A 12714-nucleotide genomic window follows, 5' to 3' on the forward strand; every position below is an offset into this window, starting at 1 on the left:
TCCCTTTTAAGCAAATTACATCCCATTTTTCACAAATTCCCATAAAGTTGCATTTTACTGTTTTAGTGAGTTTGTGAACATTAGACAAAAGCTGAATACATAGTACATTATTAGACTTAATGTAATGGATATAAACTGGTTTTATTCAGTATGATATTGTTGTTTGTATGTATTTATTTTCTTATGTTTGGTTACAGGAAGCAGAATGTGCATATGTATTATTTATAGTTGGCATTTTCTGGCTCTCAGAAGCTTTACCACTTTCCGTAACTGCATTTATACCAGCCTTGATGTTTCCATTGTTTGGGATTCTGGAATCTAAAACGGTAAGTTTTGTAACTTTATTTACTAATTCTTCTTAAGGATTCATGATGCAGTAATGATTTACATAGTTCCAACGGTACATGTCCAAGACTGTCAGAAGTAGGCATTCTCGCTGGCACTTAGTACCTGCCCCCTCCATAAAATTTATACCACTCATTCCCCGGTTTTGCTGAAGAGACTGTGGCCAAGTAGGCGCGCAGAGTCACATTTGGTGGTCCTGTCCAAAAATTATACCTCTGTGGGCACAGCTCTTCGACATTCTCAGTTCGCTCGACATTACTCTACCACTCAGTCCACAAACATGCCTCCTCCACTTAGATTTCCCAGCTTTAACATCAACTATCTACCTCCTGAAGTCTATTAAACTTGAAATTGCGAAAGCCTGGAAGCAAATATCTCCCCCCACAATTACACAAGTCATTGCAACAATAACTTTTATACAGAAGATGGAATCATACTCCTACTCAGTTCTAGATAAGCTAGACACCTACTTTGCAACATGGTTGCCATGGATTGAAAAATTTAACAACTGAGATCCTTATAAACCTTAAACCCTTCTCCTTCCCCATTGATGTGCCTGCCCATACCCCTCCTTATCCCTCCTCATTCCTTCTTCCCCTTTTTTTTCTCTTCTTTCTTTTTCATCTACGAGAGGCGCAGAGCTATAAGGTATAAAAGTATAAACCGAGAAATAATTCTGGTATCCTTGGGCATTTCTGATTAGCAGTTTCTTAAATAACAAATCCCCCGATTCTACTGCAACATCTTGCTGTCTATATACTGTTGATTAAGTACGTTATATGATTACTTGTATTTGAATCACTTGTTGACAGTACTCTAATCTTCCTTGTTATTTTTTTGTTTTTTTTGTTATTGTTCATGTATGCCCTAGGTTACAGACAAAAATCTAATTGCTCCAGTACATGTACATCCCTGTGTGGATAAGTTATGTGATTTCTGTTGGAACCAAAGTTCTCTCAATAAAAATTTCATAAAAAAAAAAAAAAAAGAAATAGGCATTCTTTTATAGGACACAGGATCTGTACTATCAATCACCTAGATTACAAGTTTTGCGCTATACCCGGTGCGTAAATAGCGCAAATAAAAGAGCGGTATTGAGTTACTAAAAAACATCCTTGTACTGTGCGTTATGGTGCAATAAGCTCCATACCGCACAAAAGCCAAGGGCTGAGTTTACGTGCTCGTGCACGCTTTCCCACATAGACATCAATGGAGAGAGAGCATTAAAAAATAACTAAAACCTGTGATCGCGCAATGGCAAATCGACGTAACGCAACCCCATTGATATCTATGGGGAAAAGAAAATTACATTAAAACTAACACCCCAACATAAACCCCTAGTCTAAATACCCCTAATCCGCCACTCCTCGACATTGCTGACACTAAATAAAGTGATTAACCTCTAATCCGCCGCTCCCCAACATCGCCAATACTAAATATAGTTATTAACCCCTAATCTACCACTCCCCAACATTGTAGATGCTAAATAAAGATATTAACCCCTAATCCGCCGCTCCCCGACATCGCCGACACTAAATAAACTTATAACCCCAAAACCGCCCGCCCCCCACATCGCCAACACTATAATAAAGTATTAACCCCTAAACAGTCAGCCACCCACATCACAACTAATAAACTAATCCTATTAACCCCTTAGTGACCAGACCACTTTTCAATTTGTTGACCATCTGGGACCAAGGCTATTTTTGCATTTCTGCGATGTTTGTGTTTAATTGTTATTTTCCTCTTACTCATTATACCATTTTTCTCGCCATTAAATGGACATTCTAAAGATACCATTATTTTCATCATATCTTATAATTTACTATAAAAAAATTATAAAATATTAGGAAAAAATGAAAAAACACACACTTTTTCTAACTTTGAGCCCCAAAATCTCTAACACATCTACAACCACCATAAAATACCAATGCTAAACAGTTTCTAAATTTTGTCTTGAGTTTAGAAATACCCAATGTTTACATGTTCTTTGCTTTTTTTGCAAGTTATAGGGCAATAAGTACAAGTAGCACTTTGCTATTTCAAAACCATGTTTTTTCAAAATTGGCGATAGTTACAGTGTAACACCAATATCTGTCAGGAATCCCTGAATAACCCTTCAAATGTATATATTTTTTAAAAGAAGACAACCTAAGGTATTAAACTTGGGGTATTTTGACTTTTTTTCATGCAACCATTTTACCACCAATCTATGCCAAAGTTTGGGGGGGAAAAAATAATTTGATTTTTTGACAAATAGCAATTTAAGAATACATTTACTGATAAAATGGTAAGGGTTACTGCCAAATAACACCCTAATATGTCTTCAGTAGCATCTCCTGGGTACAGTGATACCACCCATGTATAGGTGTGTCGGGTTCTCTGTGGGCTAAAAGCCCTTATTTTTAGAGAACGCATTCCAGTTTTTCAACTTGGAATTTTCACATCGGTCATCATGCACCCATGTCCTATTTGGGACATTTCTGAAGCTGGCCAATGGAATTTACCCCCATCAAACCATATATTTTTGAAAAGTAGACACCCTAGGGTATTTCAAATGCTGGTATTTTAACACTTTCCATGCACTAATTCAACCACTAGTCTTTGTCAAACTTTAGGGTAGTTATTTTTTTGTGTTATTTTTCACACACATTGTATTTTATGCATGGATTTTCAGTTCCTATTATGTGTTACTGCCAAAAAACACCTCAATATGTGTTCAACAACATCTCCTGAGTACAGTGATACCACCTATGTATAGGTGTGTTGGGTTCTCTGGGGGCTAAATGGCCTTATTTTTAGGTAGCGCATTCCAGTTTTTCAACTTGGAATTTTCACATCGGTCATCATGCACCCATGTCCTATTTGGGACATTTCTGAAGCTGGCCAATGGGATTTACCCCCATCAAACCATATATTTTTGAAAAGTAGACACCCTAGGGTATTTCAAATGCTGGTATTTTAACACTTTCCATGCACTAATTCAACCACTAGTCTTTGTCAAACTTTTGTGTAGTCATTTTTTTGTGTTATTTTTCACACACATTGTACTTTAGGCATGTATTTTCAGTTCCTGTTATGTGTTACTGCCAAAAACCACCTACCTCAATATGTGTTCAACAATATCTCCTGAGTACAGTGATACCACCTATGTATAGGTGTGTCGGGTTCTCTGGGGGCTAAATGGCCTTATTTTTAGGTAGCACATTCCAGTTTTTCAACTTGGAATTTTCACATTGGTCATCATGCACCCATGTCCTATTTGGGACATTTCTGAAGCTGGCCAATGGAGTTTACCCCCATCAAACCATATATTTTTGAAAAGTAGACACCCTAGGGTATTTCAAATGCTGGTATTTTAACACTTTCCATGCACTAATTCAACCACTAGTCTTTGTCAAACTTTTGGGTAGTCATTTTTTTGTGTTATTTTTCACACACATTGTAATTTAGGCATGTATTTTCAGTTCCTGTTATGAGTTACTGCCAAAAACCACCTCAATATGTGTTCAACAACATCTCCCGAGTACAGTGATACCACCTATGTATAGGTGTGTCGGGTTCTCTGGGGGCTAAATGGCCTTATTTTTAGGTAGCGCATTCCAGTTTTTCAACTTGGAATTTTCACATCGGTCATCATGCACCCATGTCCTATTTGGGACATTTCTGAAGCTGGCCATTGGAATTTACCCCCATCAAACCATATATTTTTGAAAAGTAGACACCCTAGGGTATTTCAAATGCTGGTATTTTAACACTTTCCATGCACTAATTCAACCACTAGTCCATGTCAAACTTTTGGGTAGTCATTTTTTTGTGTTATTTTTCACACACATTGTACTTTAGGCATGTATTTTCAGTTCCTCTTATGTGTTACTGCCAAAAACCACCTCAATATGTGTTCAACAACATCTCCCGAGTACAGTGATACCACCTATGTATAGGTGTGTTGGGTTCTCTGGGGGCTAAATGGCCTTATTTTTTGGTAGCGCATTCAAGTTTTTCAAATTGGAATTTTCACATCGGTTATCATGCACCCATGTCCTATTTGGGACATTTCTGAAGCTGGCCAATAAAATTTACCCCCATCAAACCATATATTTTTGAAAAGTAGACACCCTAGGGTATTTAAAATGCTGGTATTTTAACACTTTCCATGCACTAATTCAACCACTATTCTTTGTCAAACTTTTGGGTAGTCATTTTTTTGTGTTATTTTTCACACACGTACTTTAGGCATGTATTTTCAGTTCCTGTTATGTGTTACTGCCAAAAAACACCTCAATATGTGTTCAACAACATCTCCTAAGTACAGTGATACCACCCATGTATAGGTGTGTTGGGTTCTCTGGGGGCTAAAAGGCCTTATTTTTAGGTAGCGCATTCCAGTTTTTCAACTTGGAATTTTCACATCGGTCATCATGCACCCATGTCCTATTTGGGACATTTCTGAAACTGGCCAATGGAATTTACCCCCATCAAACCATATATTTTTAAAAAGTAGACACCCTAGGGTTTTCCAAATGCTGATATTTTAACACTTTCCATGCACTAATTCAACCACCAGTCTTTGTCAAACTTTTGGGTAGTCATTTTTTTGTGTTATTTTTCACACACATTGTACTTTAGGCATGGATATTCAGTTCCTGTTATGTGTTACTGCCAAAAAACACCTCAATATGTGTTCAACAACATCTCCTGAGTACAGTGATACCACCCATGTATAGGTGTGTTGGGTTCTCTGGGGGCTAGAAGGCCTTATTTTTAGGAAGCGCATTCCAGTTTTTCAACTTGGAATTTTCACATCGGTCATCATGCACCCATGTCCTATTTGGGACATTTCTGAAGCCGGTCAATGAAATTTACCCCCATAAAACCATATATTTTTGAGAAGTAGACCCCCTAGGGTATTTGAAATGCTGGTATTTTCACACTTTCCATGAACTTATTTAACCACCAGTCTTTGTCAAACTTTTGGGTAGTCATTTTTTTGTGTTATTTTTCACACACATTGTACTTTAGGCATGGATTCTCAGTTCCTGTTATGTGTTACTGCCAAAAAACACCTCAATATGTGTTCAACAACATCTCCTGAGTACAGTGATACCACCCATGTATAGGTGTGTCGGGTTCTCTGGGGGCTAAATGGCCTTATTTTTAGGTAGCGCATTCCAGTTTTTCAACTTGGAATTTTCACATCGGTCATCATGCACCCATGTCCTATTTGGGACATTTCTGAAACTGGCCAATGGAATTTACCCCCATCAAACCATATATTTTTAAAAAGTAGACACCCTAGGGTTTTCCAAATGCTGATATTTTAACACTTTCCATGCACTAATTCAACCACCAGTCTTTGTCAAACTTTTGGGTAGTCATTTTTTTGTGTTATTTTTCACACACATTGTACTTTAGGCATGGATATTCAGTTCCTGTTATGTGTTACTGCCAAAAAACACCTCAATATGTGTTCAACAACATCTCCTGAGTACAGTGATACCACCCATGTATAGGTGTGTTGGGTTCTCTGGGGGCTAGAAGGCCTTATTTTTAGGAAGCGCATTCCAGTTTTTCAACTTGGAATTTTCACATCGGTCATCATGCACCCATGTCCTATTTGGGACATTTCTGAAGCCGGTCAATGAAATTTACCCCCATAAAACCATATATTTTTGAGAAGTAGACCCCCTAGGGTATTTGAAATGCTGGTATTTTCACACTTTCCATGAACTTATTTAACCACCAGTCTTTGTCAAACTTTTGGGTAGTCATTTTTTTGTGTTATTTTTCACACACATTGTACTTTAGGCATGGATTCTCAGTTCCTGTTATGTGTTACTGCCAAAAAACACCTCAATATGTGTTCAACAACATCTCCTGAGTACAGTGATACCACCCATGTATAGGTGTGTCGGGTTCTCTGGGGGCTAAATGGCCTTATTTTTAGGTAGCGCATTCCAGTTTTTCAACTTGGAATTTTCACATCGGTCATCATGCACCCATGTCCTATTTGGGACATTTCTGAAGCTGGACAATGGAATTTACCCCCATCAAACCATATATTTTTGAAAAGTAGACACCCTAGGGTTTTTCAAATGCTGATATTTTAACACTTTCCATGCACTAATTCAACCACCAGTCTTTGTCAAACTTTTGGGTAGTCATTTTTTTGTGTTATTTTTCACACACATTGTACTTTAGGCATGGATTTTCAGTTCCTGTTATGTGTTACTGCCAAAAAAACACCTCAATATGTGTTCAACAACATCTCCTGAGTACAGTGATACAACCCATGTATAGGTGTGTTGGGTTCTCTGGGGGCTAAAAGGCCTTATTTTTAGGTAGCGCATTCCAGTTTTTCAACTTGGAATTTTCACATCGGTCATCATGCACCCATGTCCTATTTGGGACATTTCTGAAGCTGGCCAATGGAATTTACCCCCATCAAACCATATATTTTTGAAAAGTAGACACCCTAGGGTTTTTCAAATGCTGATATTTTAACACTTTTCATGCACTAATTCAACCACCAGTCTTTGTCAAACTTTTGGGTAGTCATTTTTTTGTGTTATTTTTCACACACATTGTACTTTAGGCATGGATTTTCAGTTCCTGTTATGTGTTACTGCCAAAAAACACCTCAATATGTGTTCAACAACCTCTCCTGAGTACAGTGATACCACCCATGTATAGGTGTGTTGGGTTCTATGGGGGCTAAAAGGCCTTATTTTTAGGAAGCCCATTCCATTTTTTCCACTTTGAATTTTCACATCCCATGAACCCATGTCCTATTTAAGACATTTCTGAAGCCGGCCAATGTAATTTACCTCAATCAAACCATATATTTTTGAAAAGTAGACTTCCTAGGGTATTTCAAATGCAGGTATTTTAACACTTTTCATGCACTAATGTAACCACAAGTCTTTGTCAAACTATTGGGCATTCATATTTTTGTGTTATTGTTCACATACATTGTACTTTAGACATGTATTCACAGCTCCTGTTATGTGTTACTACCAAAGAAGACACCAATATGTGGTCACCAACATCTCCTGAGTTCAGTGATACCACCTATGCATAGGTTTGGTGGCTTGTTTGGGGGGTGCAATGCCAAATGTCTGACATGCGTTTGTGATTTTTTTTCACATTTAACATATTTTCTTTGCCTATCGTCTTTTTGGGGGGTCTTTTAACATACCCCAATTTATTTGTTTTCCATGAATGTGCATATATTTGAAAAGTTGACACCCCAAGGTATTGAATATGGTGTGCTTTGATGCCTTTGAAGCAACCGTTTTAGCCCAAAAAATTGGAGAAAGTGTATGGTGGTTATTTTTCAATTTTAATTTTTACAGACACATTGCTTTTTGACTATGATTTAGGAGAGACTGTTGTAAGTTATTGCAAAAGAATTCTTCAGGTTGTTTTCTGCAAGGCACCCTGAGTACACCTATGCCCCCCATGCATAGGTTTGCCAGGATTTTGGGAAGGTTATGTTACAATGTTATGACTTGTGATTTTAGTTATTAACAATGAGAGTATTTCTTCTGATAGGCCTATCTTTAGTTTGGGGCCTATCACATACCCCACTTTTATTTATTGCCATGAAAGTGTATATTTTTGAAATGTTGACACCCCAAGGTATTGTATATGGTGTGCTTTGATGCCTTTGAAGCAACCGTTTTAGCCCAAAAAATTGGAGAAAGTGTATGGTGGTTATTTTTCAATTTTAACTTTTAAAAATGCATTGCTTTTTGACTATGATTTAGGAGAGACTGTTGTAAGTTATTGCAAAAGAATACTTCAGGTTGTTTTCTGCAAGGCACCCTGAGTACACCTATGCCCCCCATGCATAGGTTTGCCAGGATTTTGGGAAGGTTATGTTACAATTTTATGACTTGTGATTTTAGTTATTAACAATGAGAGTATTTCTTCTGATAGGCCTATCTTTAGTTTGTGGCCTATCGCATACCCCACTTTTATTTATTGCCATGAAAGTGTATATTTTTTAAATGTTGACACCCCAAGGTATTGTATATGGTGTGCTTTGATGTCTTTGAAGCAACCGTTTTAGCCCAAAAAATTGGAGAAAGTGTATGGTGGTAATTTTTCAATTTTCATTTTTACAGACACATTGCTTTTTGACTATGATTTAGGAGAGACTGTTGTAAGTTATTACAAAAACATACTTCAGGTTGTTTTTTGCAAGGCACCCTGAGAACACCTATGTCCCCCATACATAGGTTTGACAGTGGTTTTGGTTAAAAAAAAAAAAAAAAACAGGCCCAATTTTAGAAAAAAATAGAGTAGTGAAATGTAAAAATCTGGCACAGTAAAAGTAAAAAAAACAAAAAACCCATCTAACAGTAAACATAACCAAAAAAAAAAAATATATATATATAACACCAAATGTATTTATTTTTTTAAAAATTGACCATTGTATGGTACCGCTTGAAGCAGTCCCCAATGCAGAGTGCAGGCTGTCCAGGGCAATCAGGACAGTGATATATGGTGTCCCTTCTCTTCCCCCTCTTGGTACAGACTCTGCATTTTTTTTGTGGTTTCTGCTTTGCGGCAGTAGGGGGGATTTTAAAAATAAAATGAGTAGCCCCAACTCTGCTCTCTCCCATCACCGCCCGGGGAGCAGGTGCATCATGGTACAAAATCCCAGTAATAATCTGGAGCTGAAACTGTAAAAAAGTTTTTTTAACTCTGGGGTTTGCTTTTTTGAACAACAAAAAAGCGTTGTGGGTTGCAATCTGCATTAGGTAAATTGCAACCTTTTGTACCAGGCCCTTGTCTTCCGCATAATTAGGTAGGGCTGCAGCAGCTGATCAGCCAGATCAACCCCACCCATATGCCGGTTATAAGATTTGATGCACACTGGCTTCCTTATGATCTCAGCTCTGCCACGTACAGAAACCGCCACCGTCCTCTCTGTGTGGATGGTGGTAAGAAAGTATACATCCTTCTTGTCTCTGTACTTAAGTGCCAACAGCTCCTCTTGGTGCAGAGCTGAGGTCTCCCCCCTTCGTAGCCGGGTGTGTACAAGTTGTCCTGGGAAACCTGCACGGTTCTTTTTAATTGTACCGCAAGCTACTGTATCAAAGCAATACAGTAGCTTGAACAAAAGGACACTTGTATAAAAATTGTCTAAGTACAAGTGATACCCTTTGTTCATTAGGGGTAATATCAGGTCCCAGACAATCTTGCCAGTGGTTCCCATATGTTCTGGGCAACCTGGAGGGTCAAGGTGGCTATCCTTTCCCTCATACACCCGGAAGGCCTGAGTATACCCAGTCTCGCTGTCACAGAGCTTATACACCTTTACCCCATATCTGGAGCATTTGGAAGGAATATACTGCTTGAATCCCAGCCTTCCCTTATACTTCATTAGGGATTCATCAACGCATATATTCCTTCCAGGTGTATAAGCCTCTGCAAACCTGGCAGAAAAGTGGGTTATCAGGGGGCGGATTTTATACAGCCTGTCAAATTGGGGATGCTCCCTAGGGGGGCACAGGCTGTTGTCGCTGAAGTGCATGAAATGCAGAATCATTTCATACCTCTTCCTCGACATAGTCTTGGAGAAAATGGGGGTAGAGCAGATGGGGCTAGTACTCCAGTAGGAGCGAATGGAGGGTTTCTTTATGATGCCCATCAGCATAGTCAATGCCCAGAATTTTTTGAATTCTGGAACATTGATGGGGGCCCATTGCTGCTTTGCCAAATATGTTCCAGGCTTTGCAGCACGGAACTGATGGGCATATAAATTAGTTTGGGCGACAATGTTCCCCAATATATCATTGCCCAAAAACACTTCCAGAAACTGCTGGGGGCTAAAACCTGCCACATCTATATTCATGCCAGCATTTGCTGTGAAGGGTGGGATATCTGGCCTCTGGAGATGAGGCGTTAGCCACTCTTCAGCAGCAATGGCAGCAACACGCCTCCTTCTGGCAGGGGGGCTAGCAGGGGGGCTGGCAGGGGGGGTAGCAGGGGGGCTGGCAGGGGGGCTAGCAGCCACAGATACATCACTATCAGTTGAGACTGCATCTAGTGATGTATCTGAGCACATGGCAGGGTCAAAATTGGGGTCTGAGTCAGAAATAGAGGCATCTGACTCTGACGCAAGGATGGCATACGCCTCCTCAGCACTATATCTTTTCTGTGACATTTTTGTATCTGTCACAGAAAACAATTACTAAAAAAAATTAAATTAACTAAATTAATTAACTAAATTAACTAGCAAAAAAGTACAGCTATGCTACTGCCAGTGATTTATAGCGATCACTGGCAAGCTAGGGGTTAATGGCTCTGAAAATTAAATTAACTAAATGTTTCTGAAAAGAGCCTTTGGGTTTTTAAAAAATTACAACAAAATTAACCCCTAAAAAAATGCACAGACAGCAAAAAAGTACAGCTATGCAACTGCCAGTGATTTATAGCGATCACTGGCAAGCTAGGGGTTAATGGCTCTGAAAATTAAATTAAATTAACTAAATGTTTCTGAAAAGAGCCTTTGGGTTTTTAAAAAATTACAACAACAAAATTAACCCCTAAAAAAATGCACAGACAGCAAAAAAGTACAGCTATGCAACTGCCAGTGATTTATAGCGATCACTGGCAAGCTAGGGGTTAATGAATCTGAAAATTAAATTAAATTAACTAAATGTTTCTGAAAAGAGCCTTTGGGTTTTTAAAAAATTACAACAACAAAATTAACCCCTAAAAAAATGCACAGACAGCAAAAAAGTACAGCTATGCAACTGCCAGTGATTTATAGCGATCACTGGCAAGCTAGGGGTTAATGGCTCTGAAAATTAAATTAAATTAACTAAATGTTTCTGAAAAGAGCCTTTGGATTTTTAAAAAATTATAACAACAAAATTAACCCCTAAAAAAATGCACAGACAGCAAAATGCAGCAAAAAAAAGTGCACCTATGCTACTGCCAGTGATATATAGTGATCACTGGCAAGCTAGGGGTTAATGGCTCTGAAAAGAGCCTTTGGTTCTATATTTTTTAACAAATAAAAGAAATAAATCTCTCTCTCTGCTAAATACAGGTCTCTCTCTCTCTCCAACAAAATGGCAAGTGAGGAGAGGGAGGGAGATCCACACTGATCATAGTCAATATTTACAAATATTGACATGATCAGACAAATGGGGTATTTTATTATTATTATTTTTTTTAGGGTGGGAGGCTCAGATTGGGTGACCCTAGCTTGCCCCTATGATGATGCAGGCTAGGGACACCCCCAGAGGCCCCATGATGCACTGGGCATCGCCATCTTGGATGCCTAGTGAAGGGGGAGGGGGGGGGGGCTATTTGGGCTTTTTTTTTTATTTTATCCGTTTTTTATTTTTATTTTTAATTTATTATTTAATAACCAACTAAGTGCCTCGACCCACCGAGGCACTTAGCACACAAGCAGAGCATCGGAAGCGTGTCCGATCGCTTCCGATGCTCTGAAACACTGCCGGGCTCCACGTGGAGCGAAACCGGAAGTGATCCCTTGTGGGGGAGTGATCAATCCGGTCCCGGCACTTGGGAACAGTATTGCAGGATGCCTAGACATCAAGGCAAGCCTGCAATACTGTTAGAGCAGCTGGAAGCGATTTCGATCGCTTCCAGTGCTCTGTTAAACCGACGACGTATGCCATACGTCCTCGGTCGTTAAGTGCTTTTTTTTTGAGGACGTATGGCATACGTCGTCGGTCGTTAAGGGGTTAACCCCTAAATCGCCGGCCCCCACATCGCAAAACACTAAATTAAACTATTAACCCCTAAACCTAACACCCCCCTAACTTTAAATTAAAAGTTACAATATAACTATCTTAAAATAAATAAAAACTGGGGGGATGCTTCCGGGCGGTGGCCATGATGGTCGCTTATTTTAGAGGTTGAGGAATTGGGCTTATATTTCTGCTGCATATCGCTCGACTATGGCACCATCTAGGATCATGTGCAACATATTTTACAGCTACAGACTCTGCTGAGCAAATTGATCTGGATTGTAACTCCAACTTCAGTCCTGAAGTACCGGAACGAGGAGGTACGCAGTAGTGGCCTAGAAAAGGGCCAGACCTTCATCTAAACCCCCCCACCCCCGGTAATCCCGGGTATAACAGCTTGTAAAGCTGTCTTCTTACACCCTTAGCTACCTATACTATTATTGGAGCTATGGCACTCAATTGGCAACTTCTCGAGGATGCAGTTGGCAATCTGTTAGAAGCGCATTACCAGAGACTATCCCACCTAATCACTAACAGCTTTGATGCACAATCACTGTTTAGTAAAGTTGAGGGAGATGACCAGCTACCTATACCACCCCTAAACACGCAAACAGCTACTGAGAAGGCTTTG

At 39.2% G+C, this 12714-nt stretch overlaps 1 protein-coding gene across 2 annotated transcripts in view; it reads left to right on the forward strand.

Moving 5' to 3' along the window:
* Window positions 1-12714, forward strand: part of SLC13A1 (solute carrier family 13 member 1) — a 258307-nt gene that overhangs the window by 54366 nt on the left and 191227 nt on the right. For both annotated transcript variants that reach the window (XM_053716667.1, XM_053716666.1), the window contains one exon: window positions 198-326. In XM_053716667.1, the coding sequence (XP_053572642.1) occupies window positions 291-326 (36 nt within the window). In that variant the 5' untranslated portion in view covers window positions 198-290. The remainder of the gene's footprint in view (window positions 1-197; window positions 327-12714) is intronic.

This window comes from Bombina bombina, chromosome 6 (assembly GCF_027579735.1).
Source record: "Bombina bombina isolate aBomBom1 chromosome 6, aBomBom1.pri, whole genome shotgun sequence".
Classification (NCBI taxonomy): Eukaryota; Metazoa; Chordata; class Amphibia; order Anura; family Bombinatoridae; genus Bombina; species Bombina bombina.